General features: G+C 44.6%; 1 protein-coding gene across 5 annotated transcripts in view; it reads right to left on the minus strand.

Annotated features, from left to right (window-relative positions):
• Positions 1-6: 6 nt before the first annotated feature.
• The window catches only part of dusp8a (dual specificity phosphatase 8a), a 43,723-nt gene continuing 25,052 nt past the window's right edge, over positions 7-18,677 (minus strand). For 4 of the 5 annotated variants that reach the window (XM_020613754.1, XM_020613751.1, XM_020613753.1 and 1 more), the window contains exons 4-7: positions 3,845-4,011; positions 3,566-3,725; positions 3,045-3,168; positions 7-2,831 (exon numbers count right to left, since the gene is read on the minus strand). In XM_020613754.1, coding sequence (XP_020469410.1) covers positions 1,589-2,831; positions 3,045-3,168; positions 3,566-3,725; positions 3,845-4,011 — 1,694 coding nt within the window. In that variant the 3' untranslated portion in view covers positions 7-1,588. Of the gene's footprint in view, positions 2,832-3,044; positions 3,169-3,565; positions 3,726-3,844; positions 4,012-9,164; positions 10,005-18,677 lie in introns of those variants that run through there. The other variant, XM_020613756.1, reaches the window with a different exon arrangement.

Raw genomic sequence — 18,677 nt, forward strand, 5'->3', positions numbered from 1 at the left:
AGTGGGCAACCATGTTTATATAACTGTTGATACACCAGGCCTCGTGAAACTGGCAGAAAATGTTTTACCTGGTGATCAGAGATCGCTGTGGCTGCTCTGTTTTCCTCTGCACACAACTGAACGAAACTGCATTTTTAGTCATCAACTGAGCTCTCAACTGTGATAAATCCTTGAATACAAACTGCAGGTGAGCCAAAATACTCTTAAGTAGTCTGAAAAGTCAAGACTCGGCTTTCTGTGTAACATGTTGCCAGTGTGTGAATGGAAATCAAAGCTTTTAATCAGAAAGCAGAAAAGTGCATTTCAAAGTCATACATCACTCTCCCCAAACAAGGAACAGCACATATTGCTTGGCTGAATTTGTTGAATGTATGTATTTGTATGTGTGTGTTCATAAATACAATACAGCAAATAATAATAATTATAATAATTCAACAAAAGACAAAAGAAATAAATCCACATTATATTATTTCTCATTACCAGAATGAACCAATACAATAAATTAAAATGATAAGTGAACAAAAAAGTCCATTAAAATTGCTATATATATATTCATACTGTATATATAGTATTTGTTTTGTCTTTAGTCAGCCTTTCTGGTGCATGCTCAGTGGTGACCATAAGTGGTGACTGGCAGCAGTAGGAAGGGGGGGGGGGGGTCTTTTAAGGAGCTGAGGGGTCATTAAAGCGACACCCTCATCATCATCCTGAAACCTCAGTCCCATCCTGCTTTTAACACTGGAAACAAGGGAGCCAAAGTCAGGACAAATACACTATGCTTTTTTGGGAGGGGGTGACGACACTGCTCGTCGCTACTAGTCTTCAGCTCAAAGTTTTCCGTTAATAAAATGCCGAGCAGCCTTCACTGTTGGATGCAGTACCACCTTTAAAATAAGTCCTTTGGATCTCTCTGCTTTGTATTGTGGTGATGTGAGAAGGTTGTGCTGTTAAAGAGTCCGTTACGGTTCTTGTGCAGAGTCTGTAGCAGGCTGAGCCTTTGAGAAGAGGTGGAGGGGTGGGGGATGTAGCCGTGCGAGGTTCTGAGGCTTTCTCACATTGGGGTGAAGCTTTGGGAAAACACATGAGGCTCGGTTCAAATCACAAGCTATACACCCACTGACGCACGCCACATCTGATCACAGGCAAGCTGTTTGTGTCTGGACTCTGTCAAAATCAGGGGATTCTATGTAATAAGGATGCAAAGTGACACTTGCCCTGGGTTGTTTCTTTTTATTCAGGACAGAGCTCAGAAAAATAAAGAGTTTCAGTACCACCAGTCACCCCCCTGGTACCCATCCCTCTCCCAGACCTGTATGAGAGTTCAGAATGGTTATGGTCTGCTAAGCACCACATCTGAGGCTCTGTCTGTCCAAGTGCAAAGGCTAGTTCACTTACTAACCTTTTCACATTAACCATCTGCTTGTGTATCTATTTGTCCTTCTCTCAGTTGGAGTCTTTAATACTGTCTGTGATTGGAGCACAAAATAAAAAACTCTTCTGCTCCCTCTCATATGTCCTCTTGTTGAACTCCCTCTAACCAGGTCAATTTTTGCCCCCAAGGGACAGCTCTGATTATGTCCATTATCTGTCAGGATACCTCAATAATCTCCATGCTCCCAGAGAAGCTTGACTGCTTCCCAATCTTCCCAAGTTCCTCTCTAGAGTGTGTCTCGGCGATGCCCTCCTCAAACTCCATCTGACAACTGCGCCGCTTGAATTGCTTCTCTGATGCAGGCCCGCTGTTATTCGAGCTGTTGGAGGTGGTCACTGTGGATGATGATGTTGAGTCCCGATGGTCTCTCTGTGTCTGTGGTGCCGCTGGCATCTCCCTATGGGATTTATCTCGTAACTGCACACTTTCACTGCACCCAAATGCCACATATGCTGAACTGCTCCCAAACCTCATCGACGTCTCCTCTCCCCGTCTGTCACCTCCACCTCCCAGCTCCATCTCTCCGTCACCACCTTCCTCTGCCCCAAAGTGCCAGGGGGCATCTGTGGTGGGGGTGACAGGAGTGGTGGCCTGGACAGTGTCTCTGTGTTTGGTCCACATGGCCCCGGACCCCGGGGTGGGAAGGGAAGGTAGTGACAAGAGCAGCGTGCCCTTTAGATTCTCGTCTACGCTGGGGCTCTTGTGGTCCAGCGACAAGCTGAGGGAGTGTGGAGGTTGGTGTAGTTGGGAGTGGACTGGTGAACTGCTGGAGCTGTGTTTGGCTTTTCTCCTGGGTCTGGATGATGAAGACCCACAACGATGGATTCCTTCACTTCCTCCAAACCCCAAACCTCCGATGCTGCCCCCACTTCCTGGTGAGGGGAAAGGTGAATCAGAGGAGCTGGGGCTGTCTAGGACAGGAGACTGGGAGCAGACACCATTAGAGGTGCCCGTCCCAGGGCTGTCAAGCTTGCACAGCTTGGGGACATCTTCAGAGTGTGTGGGCACCAGGCTTAGGCAATGGGGGCTATTGGGAGAGTAGACAGACTTAATGTCCAGGGAGAAAGAGCGTTTGAGCCGGTTAGTGTCCATGATCCTCTCTGCAGAGAGGTGTAGGCCGTTGAAGCCTTGCTGAAGGGAGATGGGTGAATGCAGCTTGGGTTCTGGTTGGATGTGTGGCTCTACCAGAGAGGAGTCACAGTTGCTGTGGTGACCGTTCATCTCAAAACCTATACTGACCCCTTTAACCTCTGAACTTTGCTTAGTGGTATTTTCGGAGATCTTGTCATCAGAAGTGGAACTTAAAGCTTGGAGTAATCGCAGGCCCTTCTCAAACTCCAGCAGCTGACCCAGGAAGTTGAAGTTGGGGGATATGGATGGTCTTCGGTCCTTTACAAATCTGTCAGGAATGTTGGAAAAAGGTTAGTCACATGAACTCGGTTGTAAAGAGTGGCATTCCCCTCTGTGGCTAAGGTTTTACAGTAAATCATGTCGGAATTAATAAGATATCCTGAGGAATTTTTAAGGTCAGAATAACTGTTTTACTAAAGCAGTGAATCGCTGAGACTTGCACCTTAGCTCAGTTGGTGGTGTATGGGAGGAGCAGGCATACCTGTAGGCATCATCTGATGACAAGCCCATTGTCTTCATGATGTATGCAATGGCAATGGTTGCAGAGCGTGAGATTCCAGCCAGGCAGTGCACAATGACTCTGCAGTTTGACACCTTAGCTTTGTCTGCCAAGGAGGAAACAAAGAGTTTATGAATATGGACAACTATCCACAAATGTGCATAGTCCCTGACAGGTCCCATCTTTAGCAAAACGTCTCTGGAGACAATCACCCCCCTGCTGAAAGCAAAGAGACATTTCCTGGAAAGAGTACAGGAGATCATCTGAAAGGGGGAGTTACACCTGACGTTATTGTTACCAAAGCTACACGTGAACGTTTATTAACTGTGACAATATGTGGACATGTTGTATTGAATATTACACAACACACATATCACATCACTTTAACATATAACTTCAGATGAATTCACTTCCTTGTAAAAGCTCAGTGTTGATTGTGATTTCTACTGTTAATCTTCATCAACACATTATTTCATGTTTAATCATATTTCCCAGCCACTTACCTATGAATTCATTAGTTTTGTCGAGCCAGGGAAGTAATTTCTCACAGTAGTTGTCATTGACTGGGATGCGCATGAAGTGGCTCTCGCTGATGAAGTCTGGCTTGGGGCAGGTGTTGCTGGCATTCAGCACGTAGGTGATACCATTCTGAGCCATCAGATCCTACAGAGATACAGGTAAAAGGGGTTTACGGTCACGTTTTGTTGCCAGGTAACCATAGGTCGCTTATCTGTTTTTTTTTGACATTGTAGAAAAATGAAAAGATGCAAAACAAATTCTACCTTGTTGAGCACATCCTTCTGTGAGCCGAGGTAGAGGTGTGGCAGGATGCGAGTGGGCCCTACATTAGCCACAGGCAAGCAAGGCTGGGACAAGCTCATAGGTAGAGCAGTGGAAGGCTTCCCTTCACACAGGCCGGGGAAGCAGGAGGAGAAAGCAGCAAATCCTCCTGCAGAGAGAAGAAAGAGAAAGAACTGCTTAGGTGCACTAATAATTTCCCATACAGCAGTTACACACATACTCTGCAAAGACTCTCATGGACTCATCAATAGCACTGCAGAAAAAAAAACTGCACCTCTATTAGCAGAGCAGACAGGCACTCTGTAGATTTTCAGAGGTGAGTCCAGGCTACAGTATCTGGGTCTTGCTTAGTGCAACAGGAGCAAAACAGAGGCTCTGTTTGAGTTAGGTAAAATGCTGGGCAGCCAGGAATGTGTGTGTCTGGCTCTTTAAGAGGCAGGCGGCTCCACTTTTGGCTTATGTGTGTGTGTGGCTCTGTTTCCTGCATGAGCTCATGTCCTGTAGCAGAGCATTGCGTCAGGCTGGGGGAATGAGAGAGGCCACAGGTGCAGGGCCAGGACAGAGGCCCAGTAACATCCCCCTGACAACCACACAGCACACACACATTTGCATGCTAACAAGATGATACACACCAACATAATCACAATTTCTTGCAGACAACATACTCTCAATATTCATTCTCACTGTCTATAATTCTGTCTGCACAATGTAAGCCAGGCTTACCCCTTATCCTGCACACACACACATAATCTTCATTACTCTGCAGTGCTGCATTTGGATAACTACAGGGTGGGGGCCAACAAGTGGAGGTGTGTGTGTGTGTGTTGAGTAATGACCTCGCTAAAGAGTGTAGAGAAGGGAGGGGAGTTCTTCAAGGAAACTCTGAGTCCAAGAAAGGAGATTACAACTTAATCTGTCGGTTCAGTCCTGCCTGACCCAATCTGGGGTGTAACACACATGTGCATGCACATGCACATGCATGGTCACAGAGTGAGAGTGAGTGAGACATGACATCACTGCTCTAAAGTAGCACACACAGCACAGCACAGGCAGGACATTGTAACACACACCCAGCTGCACTACTCATGTAGCAAGGGGCTGGTCAACACACACACTGAGCACACAGTGTCAGCAGCATGTACTGTGTACTCAACAGATAAGAGGTCCAGGAAAAAAATGTTTAAAAATTGCAAATGGTCAGAGGACAGCAGTTTTGGTATTTGGAGCTATTTCACAACACCACAGCTTCTGAGGCTGGGGGCATCCTCTTGACCCAGTACAGTTCTTGGTGCTCTGTCCCTTTAAGATCCAAGTGTCTGTTTCCTGCTATTAATGGCAACTGGTGAAGCAATGACATCAGTGCTCCACATGGGGGGTGGAGTTGAGAGAAGAATAGATGGATAGATACAAAAAGATGCATGAGATACAAGAAGGAAAGCTTAATACAAAGAAAGAGAGGCTGCTGTCATAGCCTGACTCAATGATCGAACCAGTTTGGCCTGTATAGACTACACAGACATTTGTAGATCTCAGCTTGGCCCTAGACTCCACTGGCTCCACCAGAGCCTCTTCCTAGTGAATGTTTGGGCGGTGCTACAGCATCACTGAGTGATAAAACAGAGAGAGGGAGGGTAGTTCTTTGCTCTTGCTTTAGTTCTTGCTGGTTCCTCAGTTCCCAACGCTGCTGGTGTGGAGCCTGCACACACACACACACACAAAGAAAATAAATAGTACTACATATAGCCCCCGCCATTGTCATATACAGTATCTGTGTGAGGAAGTTAACTGTCGCTGGAGATAGTTAAATCAACAGGAAAAGCCTCACGTCACACTTTAACCATTTCCCTTTCTATGCAAGGACATTGTTAGAAAGTTGTTAGAAGGACAGAAGACAGGACGTTCCACAGTGGAGACAGTATCCGACACTCCACAGAAAGTGTGTTTATGTGTATGAAGGGAAGTGAACACGCAAATGAAAATGCCCTTCTAAAAATATTCTCAGCCTTCGATCTCATGTGTCTGGATTAATAATTACAGCAATGGTTACTGTAGCTGACCTCATCTCATGTTAGATAAACAGTAAAATGACAGGAAATCTGGCGAGCCAGTGTATAACTGGGAGAGTGAGTAAGAGGTTACTGGCATGAAGTGAGAGATAAGAGAGCAGGACCAAGTGTGCCTGGCTGGTTTTAAAGGCTGTAAAATTACAGCGACACTACGTCAACACAATTACAAACACCCTCCTTGTAGCCAAAGCTTTACACAGCCGGCGCTAATGTATGTTAGTCACACAGGAGATGGCGTGTTATTGTCACCTCATCACATGTCTCCACTGTACTTAAGGTTGCCATGATGATGAGGGAGGGCATTGATGTTGATGCCCGAGTGCTGTCAAGATGGAATAAAACACACACACAGAGGGGTCCAGATAGCACATGAACACACTGACACACACAGCAGCAGCAGCAGCGATCATCAAGCCAGTAACCCAAAGAGACATGGTCTCACATTCTCCATAAGAAAACAATGACACATCCATCCATTCCAATCCAAGTACACACATAAACTGTGTACACTCACACTGAGGTCACTGAAAATACCCTGTGACACATGGCAGCCCAGCTGTCTGCTAGGGTGACATCAGAAAGTCAACTGGGAGAGATGAGTTTACTTTTCATCAACAGAGACTGACACTAAACTTAACTACCTGCAAGCAGCTTAACTTAAACACGAAATAAAAAAAAGTCCTGCTCTACAGTTCAACTTGAAAATTTACAGACACATTTCTGCTTAATAGAGACGAAGGCTTCTGTGAGGAAAATCACACTGGACTCATGATCATGTGCCACACAGAAATACTATTCAGTTATTTTTTGGGCGACTACACCACCTTTTGCACTGTGCTACATCATGTCTTTGACTTCTGGAAAGTGTACTTAGACAGGATGTGTCTAACCCAATTCTGAACACAGAAAACACACAACTGGGCAAGAGTGCACTGTGTTGCCATCGGCAGTGCTACCCAGTAGTGACTTCCCTTTTTCCATTTCTCTCTGCACCACTTCATCACTTATGCAACTGCTTGTTTTCCTCTATGGCCCTGTCAGAGCCGAGCACTCGAGCCTCCTTTGTTCACTGGTAGCTCATCAGTCATCTCTTACAACTCAATATTCACGTTTCAATTTAAAGTTGCTGGTTATTATCCAAGAAACATGTTCTTAATTCAAGAGATTTGTATCAAATTCAGGCTTTTTTTGGGGCCGTGTGGCTCAGTGAATCACTGCAGAAAGCTGAAATATGAATGGAGGTGGAATCCCAGAGATATTGACCAGACAGGCAGAGACACACAACACCTGCCTGGCTGTTATGGTTAATGGGAGTTCTGCGTATTACATCACTGCTGTTGGTACAATTGACTGCCTCGTCAATACGAAGCTCCCTGCTGCCTCTGTGCCTGTGCGTTGCTGTTTCTGTGTAGCTTTCAGTTGTCCTCTTTAACTCATCTGTTAATGGAACGTGTGCACATGCACACACACACACACACACACACACACAAAACCCTTCACACCCTGGGGGCACTGATCTGCCTGAATGACTCCCCCACACCCCTCCATTCCTTCCTCCATCATTCTCCTCTGTGGTTCATATCAAGGGAAGACATGACGCCATCCTCTGTGACCCTCCAGCTGTCCCCTCCACTATAAGGGGGCATTAGCATCTCAATGTGGCAACCACCCCCTCCGCCTCCCCCACCCTCCCAATATGACATCATTGCACACATGTCCCACTCAGCTCCACAAAGGCTGTGCTGCAGCCTGGAGAAGCGGTGGGAGTGTGTGCGTGTTTTAGAGGGTAAAGTGGGCCACGTCTGTCAGAAATGTGTAGATTGACAAGCCATAGATGAGACAGTAGGATGAGGTCATAGGTTTTCATGCAAGCTGATGACAGTCAGGAATGGCTGAATGATTAACAAGTCATCCTGGCTGATAGTCAGTGTTCACTGTTAATCTATTTTACTGGAGAGATAGCAGGAACGTGTCTCTTTGATCCACTGCTGCTTCAGCAGAACAGTGTTACTGCAAAGACTATTGCAAACCCTCTTGTAATTTAGCCTGCATTCACAAGTCTATTTCAACAGAGACGTGCTGAAGTGCCTCAAAATAAATTGTGACAGTCATTTCTTTTTTCACCTACTGACAGCAAATGTGTGAATTTGTGAATTTTTTGCTAGCCTTCTCTGAGCTGAGTTTGACACTTTGAGCAGCACACATGCACATCCAACAATAGGCAGAGTGGCAGGTGTGGAGAGCTGCTGTGCTAACTGCTTTGAACCGGCTCTTTTACAGCATATGCCCTGATATGCATATAGCAGCTGTATATCCAAGCTTTACACACATATTCTCACACATTTATGGGATCAAACTATCCTTCAAGAAATGATCTTATGGCTGAACATATATTTTGTGTGACAAGCAGGCAAGTGTGTTGGTGAATATAAAGGATTCTTCCATAGCACCAGTACTCTGCATTGCTTCATCGCTCTGTGTGAAAAGGTGTTATGTTAAGCACCTGCAGTGCACACTGCACACATATTGATAACATAATCTCCACAAGACACCATTCTGCAGAGAGAGCGAGCAGAGGAGAGGAAAGAAAAAGCATCTTTGTGATAGTTTTACATCTCAATGACCACAGGCATGAGCACTATGTCATACTATGGGTCACGGCACTCATTCTCCCCCTGAGCCCCTTTTCTCTCTTCTTTCTCCTCTTCATCGCTTCTCATCTTCATGATGTCATCCTCTTAATCCTCCCTCTTCCTATTCTGTCTCTCTAAACACATTAACTGTGTAAACACAAAGGTGGGAAAACAATTAGAGGGTTTGGCCGGGTCCCTGCGACGTATTCTTTTACCCTTTGTAGCAGTGCTTCTCAATATTGATCCAGTACACATCTTTAAAATTCAGTTCACATCTATCTGTCTTTCTCATGCACCACGCCTGTGCCTTAACACTCATCTGCAGTGCACAAACTACTATCAGGGGCTTTCCCCTCATAAAAACCTTCAATACTTGCATTCAGCAATGGTGCAGTCAAATCAGCAGCAAACTGCCATGCATTTACATCCCTAAAATCCATATTAAATCACATTTGCATCTTCACTATGTATGATAGCACTGTAGCCCCCAAAAGCCTTACATCCCTCAATGTGTTGCTCTCCAGACAGGGATGTTCACATGCTCTTATTAACTTGCCCACTCACACATCTTTTCTCCCCCTATTTGTCCTGTGGATACACACCTCGTAGTTCCCTCCCCTCCTTCATTCGGCGGACCCTGATCTTCAGTCTCATGTCTGTGTCCTGCAGGTCCGGCCAAAAACAGTCCTCCACTGGGGCAATCACCACATCCAGAGGCATCCCCCAGAACAAACTGTCTCTCACATACACACACACACAAACACAGATAAAAATGCTCTGGTACTCCTTCCTTCAGGGATGGATCTGATCAATCCCTCCCACCTTACTGCACAAAAAATGTTCAGAACAATCAAACAGATGTATTCTCCTTAAGGGGCCGACTGAGGTGAGCTCACAGTCTGAGTGTAAAAATCCCAAGTCAACAAAACACGTGCTGGTGCCCACTCTGGTCAAGTCAACTGTCAGTGTCCAAGCGATGACCCTCAGAAAATAGACCAAGTACAATAACTAGTCCAAAATGTCTGTGGACAAGCTCCTCAAGTCTATCACAAAAATCCCATGCAATGACCACAAAAATTCCTAAAATGCTCCTACGTCAATGTTTAGTAATTCTGTGGTTTTGTGAAGAATTGTCGCCTTCAAGGGTGAGAGGAAAAAAATAAATAAATAAAATCGAGCAGACTGTAAAGGCTGTATGGAAAGCCAGCTGTAATCTTCCTGCAGCTGGTTTACAGAGTGTCTGTGTGTCTCTCTGAGCTCTCTCTCTGTCTCTGTGAGTCCACAGCCAGAAGAGCAGCCTACTATTGTTGTGCTGCTACACTCTCCCTGCCTCTCATTCGCTCAGTTGCTGGCTTACACTCCTCCCTCTCCCTCCTACGCTCTCTCTCTGCAAAAAGAACGACAGAGCTGCACTCTCTCCTCGAGCTCTGGGACTGAATGAGCTCACTTGCCGTGAGCTCAGACTCTTCCCAACCCTCCCTCCCTCCCTCCTCCTCTGCTACCTCCCTTGCACCCTGCCTCTCTTGTGGAGCCAGCGCTCCGTCATAGCTAATGTCTAAGGCATGTAACCACATTCCTTACTCACCCAACAAATATGCGGCCACCTCAGGGGCCTAGCTGCCGAACAGGCCTCTATCAAGGAAGGACGGAGGCTAAGATACGACTGTCAAGCTCTTTAACACACTGCTACAAGACTGATTAGTCTTCAAGTAGCAATGCAGTCAATTATGGAGAAGAAAGGAATAACACAGGACTTTGTGTTTATGTGCATGACAATATGTATGCTTCTTCATATGAAATATTTTTGTTTGTTTGTTTGTTGAACTTCACTGTTTCAAAGCAATAACACACAAGACAGAATTATGAGATGATTATCTGTTATCATTACTCTAAACTAACTAGAAATTGTGCAGCTTCCATAAAGCTATACAATACGAAACATCAGTCGAGAGACCTGTCAGTCGACTGAGACTCTTCTAGTCAAACTTTTGTTTTTGTCTTCTTTTCTTTTCCTTGTCAGCCAGTGTACATTACAATTGAAGGTCACCCTAGCAGAAAAGTGTATTTTGTTATCTTCTTCTCCTTATTTTGCTCTGTCACTGAACAGCCAAATCCAAGAATCCTTAGTCAGGTAAGCAGAAGCTACATAAATGCCTCCATTAGGTTGATTGCCATAAATGTACTGTAGCTTCTAAGCACATTACACTTGCTGCGTCAGTGGGGTGGTGGGTGGGTGGGGGGATTAAGACCGTCAGTGTGTTGAAAGCTGATTTGTCTAGGTGAGAGAATGTGTGTGTGTGTGACTTCACCATGTTTCCTGCACTGGTTCATGTCTAACGCACTTGTGTTTGGACACTGTCCTCATCAATGAAGATGAAAAGGAGAGGAGAAGGGGGAGAAAGAAAGAAGAAAGCTGTAGAGACGGGAGGCACAAACAAAAGCAGATAAACAAGGAAGGGAAGCCTAGGTGATGAGAAGACCAAACAAGTTTGTGGTTGGCAGCTGTCATCCATTTCACAGGCCACAGACTCCTGGTACTTTACTATGGCATGGAAAACATGTAGGCCACACCTCCAGCTATAGAAACAAAGCAGCACAGGGCACAATTGCTGGAGGAAGACAATGTTAACTGAATGTTAAGTAATAATTACACAAGTATGGCTGCTTTAAATATATTATAACCCCAAATGCAAAATTGTCCTTAAAAACACAGGACTATTGATTTTATTTTGTATATTTGATATTTTTATATAATAAGCAGATTTAAAAGGGGGAAAACTTCCTCTTTGTTAGGTTTTACCCCTTTAAGTATTAAATAGCACAGATGAGCAGGCAAGTCAAATGTCTTTCCTGACTGTCTGTTCAGTCTCAGGATGAGAAATTATGGTATGCTGATTACATTCAAACAGGTCACATGGTCTTCGGGTGAATTAAGTCAGTGTGCAGTGAGCCCAGCTCCAAAAGAAGCCAAATAAGCTTGTACAAGATGTCTAGCTAGGCAGGCAGCTGCATGCTGACTGACTGACCTCATCACTGAAGACCCCTGAATGATCACACAGGGGTGAGAACAGCCTTACATCACCTTCTATTCAACTCTGGGTCACTGACAGAGGGAACAAGAGAGGAAATGGGTCACTTTGGTGATGACAGGTCCTTTTTGAAAAATGCAGACGCAGTTCAATTTATTCCCCATCTGTAGCTTGTTGGTGCAGGTGTGGCACTCAGTGGTCAACTGGGGTCATAAAAACACTTCAAACACATATTACTGCCTCAGTTTGAATTCACACCTAGGTTTGGTTGTTTCTCTGTGTGGCTCGAAGACATAAACCAACACTGAAGCACAACCAACAGCAATCTAAGACAACAGCAACAACACAAAGTAGCTGTTGGCTGATGTTGTAATGGTCAAAAGCAAACCCCATGCCCCCGTTGTACCCCTCTCCCCCCTCCTCTACTCCTCAGCAGGGTAACACAGCTCAGAATAGTACATGTGTTAATTAGAGGATTATAGCCAGGATGCTATAAACGACAGTCAGGTTTATTTTATTGACTGCACATGTGTGCGCTGCTGTGACAGAAATAGGCAGAACGGTCACTCCAGGCACCCCTCTCCTCTGACATCTATTAGATTTAGATCATGGCTTTATGGTGGAGGGCTTGTTACTAGGACAACGCACAGTTTACACACACACACACACACACACACAGACATGAAGCAAAGTGAAGATGAGTATGAGATAGTGGTGTAGCAGAACAACATCAGACAGCCTGTCCACACTGGAGGCCACCAGGTGTGTTATGATTAGTGCAAACAGTAATGGAGAACAAATGCTGCTCATGTCCAAGCGATGGATGTTACAGCTGTTATAAGTGAAATGGCAAATTAACATATAAGACAGGAAATTGACAGGTGTGACCTGGAAGTTGCTTGCTGTCCTGAATATAAACACGTTTTGACTATGACTGGAATTCATTAACTCATTACACTTACTGCAATATCTTCATCAACATTGCATATATGTTCATCATGAAAGAGCAAAACTTCTAGCTCTTTACTGCCCATCACTGAGCCCTTTTGAATATATTTTAACTTGTTTTTAACTTGTTTTGCAGCACATAGTGATGATGCAATGTCTATTTTTGTCTTGTGTTACTGTTTCACTGTTGAGCAAACTATTGCCATTTGGGAACAAACAGCATTTGACTGATTTTTAGCATTTCTAAATGAAGGTTGTAGTGATAAGTAAGGCAAGGCTAATCCACATTTAGACTTGTGTGCCACCTCATGTATTGGAACATACTGTATATGTATGTCATTCTGAGACAGTTGCAGTGCTGTTGCATTTATACCTGTGCAAACATTAAACTAGGGGGCACTCAAACAGTAAAGTACAGAAAAAAGAATAAGAAGTAGTCAGGAAATGGAAATGGCAGAGAGCCAGGTTCAAAGCTGTTATAATATTCGTCCTAGGAATGCTGTTGTTCAGATTGAAAATCCCTATGATGGGACACACACTGTGATTTTGGGCTCTATAAATAAAACTGACTGAAAACTGAATAAGATTAACTGACAAGTGTGACCCAACAAACCCAATCAAACACTTTCTGTATAGTAGAGTAAGATGAGCTTGTATAGTCCAAGTATACAAACCATTTGTAGTGTGCAGAGGGACAGGGAAATCACATACTTAAAACAATATTGCTGTCACTGATAAGTGTAAACTGCAATGCATACACCCTTAAAACTTCTACTTATTTGGTGCACAACAAAAGGTGACATATTTATGGTTTTGATAATCCGATTTTTTGCATTATATATTACCTCAGGGCCTGTCCCCCTTTCCCTCCCCACTGAGACAGGCAGCGACAGGGGTGCCATTCTACACTGCAGATCATCTGTCAGAATATCACAAGGAAAGACAGACGTCATTCTCCAGAGAGAGCAGGATAGGGTGATGAAGTCTGAGTTGTGTGTGTGTGTGTGTGTGTGTGTGAGTTCATCTTTGTGTGCCGTGTGTCTGTTAGGACCGTGAGTGTGAGCGAGTGTGTGTGATACAATGTGGAAGGAGGATGAGTGGTGCAAGGTGTGAGGAAGACAAGAGGGAACAGTGCTGCCTGGGCTTAGGGATTATTTGCACCAATATGTGTAAATTAAGCATATGTGCTCATGCATAAGCATGTCTGCCTCTGTATGTGCATGTGTGTGTGTGTGTATGTGTGTGTTGATAATGTTGGCTGTCAGGGGATCAGTAACAAGGCTGCTCTTGCAGTGATGTAATGCCTATAGGAGAACACAGCTGCCATGCCTGGGGGGTGAGGTAGTTACTGAGGGAGAGAGACAGGAGGATGGAGCTATTGAGGGTGGGGGTGCTGGAAGTCTTAGGGGATGGGGTGTTTGAATCCATAGGGAGATGGCAGCTGAAATGATGTGGTCATATTGCAAGGGGTTACATTAGTGGTGTAGTGAGCTACAATGTGTGGACCAAATGTTTTTCAGCGCCATGGCTGTGATGACATTTTGGTGTTGTGAGGACACTTTAGCTGTTCAGGAGTTAGGGAAGGCTAAGGGTTAAGGTTAGGTATAGGAGTGGGGTTAGGCTTTTAGTTGTGATGTTTAAGGTTAGGTTGAAGGGCTTGGGAATGCATTATGACAGTGAGTGTCCTCACAAATGTCTGTGTGCTGGTGTGCACATGCTGGGGCTGGGTATTATTCAATACTCTTGAGTATTGACTGAAATATGTGTGAACATGAGTAATGTATTCTTTGATGCTGTATTTAACATTGGTGCATGATGCTGTTTGGCATATTTGGCAAGTGAGAGCAGAGTGCATGCAATTAAGGGTACAGTGATGCGCTACTTGTTTGTGTGAGTGTGCATAAGGTAGTTTTGTCTCTATCTGCACAGCCTGGAGGGATTCCTGCTCACATCAGCCATGCAGCAGACCTCCTGCCCTCCAAACAACATAACCCCTGTGGAGGAGCTCAACACCCAGGGAAATGCACCAGTAGATCTGTCGCACTGGCAAGAAATTAGCTTACACTTACAGATATAAACCTATACATATACATATACATATACATATACATATATACACTCAGAGACCCACACACAAAGGAGAGATGAGTGTAAGCTATTAAATGCACCAAGGGGGGCTTTCAGGACCAGATGAACTACTTAAAAATCCCAGTTGGAGATGTTCAGTGGTGTGTAAATGTGTGTGGAGAGAAGGGGGGCTATAAAGGATCAAAATGAACGCTGCTGGCCACCACAGGTACATACTTACAGTATGCTGACATGCATAAAAAGCCTGTGCATTCACTTTATAGAAAAGCATAGAAATTCAATGTGAGATGGCTCGCAGCTGTTTTTTGAGGTTGTATACAGATGAATAATTTGTGTGTGTGAGCAGTATTTGTGCAGTAAAGGCTAAATATGTACAGGATCCATGCATTTTAGTGGGAAGGAATGATAGACTGTGGAACAAAGAGTGTGTGTGAAGAAAGTGCACTCTGCTCTCATCTGATTTCCCCAGAGGTGAGTTTGTCTATGTAGGTTCACTTAAGCAGAACGGATGGTTCATTCTAAATGCTAATGGTTAGAGCTGACAATCACATGGTTTACCTGCAGCATTTGAAGGAATTAATAAACTGGAATCACACCTCATCTCTCCCGTCGTCTCTTGCATGTCAGACAGTCTGACACACACCTGGTAGAGGTGACATAACTGCAATGCGACGACAGGGAGGAGCTGACAGCAGATCAGTTTGTTTTTAATGAGCTTGTATTGCTGCTACATGTGGACTGACAGGCAGGTCTCAGATCAGTTTGGTGCTAATTAGCTCCTATCAGCACAGCACGCACTGTGCAACAGTGCAACAACACACTGTCCTCACAACAGTGGTGGAAGCTCAGCCATCTGGTCTTCTGTTAGTTACACACCCCCACTCCTCAGTGTCTACCAGTGTCATGTCTACCTGTCTCAAAATTAGCTCAAACAGTCTCAGACTATACCAGGGTTATTTCTACTAATTAATTCTAATAAAATGAACACATTCCTAAATCATTCAGCAGTGTCCTCTCACACACAGCAGGATCAAGGTGTTACGGCCAGGACACTGTGTTTGGGTGTACAGGACATGGTGACAGCAACACCCGTAGACAGAGCCGGCTTTCCTTTCATTATAGGCCATGGACATTGCGTGCTTGTGTGTGTGTCACTCACAGAGACAGTAGTGACATCACTTTGCCAGTTACAGAAGAACAATAGAGAAGGAATGAAGCAATGCAGGGAGAGGAACTGGGCGAGCTGTTTCTGTGTGCGCCCTGCCAGTGCCTTTATAATGAATTTTAAAGCTAACAGCAGGACTTCCAAACTTCTATTTAAAAAAAATTAAATACAAATACACAAACACATGCTCAAGACATGCACTTGTAAACATACATGCTATGTTCCTTGCGCCTCCCTCTTTCTCCCCAGGGAGCCCTGATGTCACAACAGGAAATGGTTACACAACAGATGGGGAGGTGGCCTCTGTATGCTGCCTTCATCTCTGTATGTGTGTTTATAATTGTGTATGTGATGTGTGTTTGTGTTTTAGTGTGCAGAGGGGGAGATATCAAGAGTATCAGGAATGATTACAAAGTGCTGCATTCTTCAATCTGGGGCCTTTGGGCTTGCCTGGAACTCCAAAATTAGACTGTTGCTGTGGCAATGGAAATATCTCCAGCCTGTATCAGGAAGCAGCAGCAGCCCTAGAGGTTCAGCCCAAAAGTTTGTGTGTGGTCAGCATGTATTTACGGTAATAAGACCTCGGTTACAAGTCTGTGAACATACCAGAAAAGGAGGATTTTAACTCTCAGCTCTTCTATAGGCAGCTAGTCCTCTCGTGCCAATGAAAAGGAAGTTTGAAATAGATTTTCTCATATGGTAACACACTTGAAAAGGTTGCCAAGAAATACAACCTCATCTACATGGTGGAAGTGCAGTCTAAATCTGATTAAAAAACAAAACCATGGCAACCAAATAGGTAAATAAGGAAGCAGCGCTACAGCATGCCAGACATACAGTGCATCAAAGACAGCACGCTGATAAACAGGAATCCACCATTGTTCCAGATAGTGACGCGATGACAGGAGCGGCAGCAGGCAGTCCCAGCATGAATGGAATCTGGTGGATGCAGGCTAGTTCTGGCTACAATCAACTAACATAATTGCTAATTTTCCCTCTTCTGTTTTTGGACATTTCCACTCCTCATGTGTGTCAGAGACGCCTGGATAAATGATGCAGTGGTAAACTGACCAATCTAGCAAGCATTTGGCCCAAATTCAAAGTAAGGCTTGATTTACGAGGTACTGATGGCTGTGTAGCACTAAGAAAACCAGCCTGGGTTAGCAAGTTGTTCAGCTTCAGTTCCTGTTGAACTGATGTGTTGACACTGCCTAGGTAACAGCTTAAACAAACTATTTTTATGCCATGCTGGATGAATACATAACAGGGCAGGGTTGGGATGTTCAAAAGGCCTCTAGATAGATTTCAGATGTAGCAGGAGCCAGGCAGTATGCAGGTATGTGAATGGACTGTATATACAGCTATGGCTGAAGCATTTAGGGCAAAGTGGTACAAGCACGGTAGCACAGGTTTTCTCCACAAGATATACTTATAAAATAGGCTAACTATATCTCAGATGAAAACAGATCAAATCTTAATGTGCTTATGTGTATAGTGTTGCTTATGTTAGGTCTAACAACTACACTTATGATGCTCCACAAGACAATGTTTTTGTTTGCATCCTGAAGCAAATACAAATATTTAATATATTTGTTTTTTTGAGGACCTAACAGTGCAGTTGTTCATTCTCACCTGCATACAACAAAATGGTACTCACTATGCCTGTGAATACATCTACATCTATATATCATGCGCGTTTGTGTGCCTGTGTTGATGTCGTGAGCTCTACTCTTTATCCACACTACTTGGAATTTATGCACATTTCTCATATGCGTGCACCCAAAAGAAAATGGCATTCCCCTCCTTTACATGCTTCAGTATATACGTATGACTGTGTTTTACGTGTGTGTGTGTGTGCGTGCACATGTATGTGTGCTAGCGACTCAGTGATAGAAGAGAAGGGGAAGAGGAGCAGCAGGCAAGCAGAGCAGTGAGATCACGTCATGGTGGAAACATTTGGCACAGACTCACATAAACACACGCCCATGCATACACACACAGATATCGCATTGTGCACACAGATATACACACTCTAGCCTGTTTCTGTTCTCTGGTTTTGAGGGAAAGAAAGGGAAAATGACATCAAGCTCATCATGTGAAGCCAATGATGGGGGGTGGGGGGTGAGAGCAAAGGCAGAAACAGAACATTGTTACACAAAGTCAACTCGGTACAGGCGTCCTCTGGGGCCTGTTACCATATTGTGTGTGTGTGTGTGTGTGTGTGTGTGTGTGTGTGTGTGTGTGTGAGAGAGTCTGTTCACATACAGTATGTGTGCATTTGCTATTTTACAAGAGTGTGTGTGTGTACAAGCATTTGTACAATACCTCATCAAGATGTGAGGCTAAAAGAGGAGCTCATTACATACCTGCAGGGTGACTGTTTGCAGAAACCAGAGGATTGTGTCACAGGGCAGCTCCAAGGCTTCCTAAAGTCTGTAACACTTTTCAGGGCAGGGAGATGATGTCATAGATATTTTTGTAGGCCATTTTCTTTAACCTTTGTGCTCCCTTGGTGCAGGCTGGGGTGGGGCCTGTGTGTGTGTGTGCACCCTTCTATGTGTTTGTGTATCTATAGGCTGGGGTGAGAGCTGTAAGGCCACTGGCGCCAGATGTGACGACCACAGCAGTCTGGACCTAAAAATAGAGCTCTGTTCTCAGCATCGTGAAAGAGAAGAGTGGTGAGAGGGAAGAGGAGGAGGAGGAGGAGGAGAGAGGAAGGAATAGGCGGTAAGGTAAAGGAGGTGAAGGAGTGATGAAAGTAAGGATAGAGAGGAAGGTGAGGTCATTGAGGATAAAGCCTCAGATTTCCCTGGGGAAGGTGAGCTCAGCTCCTAATGGCACCACTGGCTCCTTCTCAATGAAATCATTGATCTGTATGCCCCCTC

This window comes from Monopterus albus, unplaced genomic scaffold, assembly GCF_001952655.1.
Source record: "Monopterus albus unplaced genomic scaffold, M_albus_1.0 scaffold138.1, whole genome shotgun sequence".
NCBI lineage: Eukaryota > Metazoa > Chordata > Actinopteri > Synbranchiformes > Synbranchidae > Monopterus > Monopterus albus.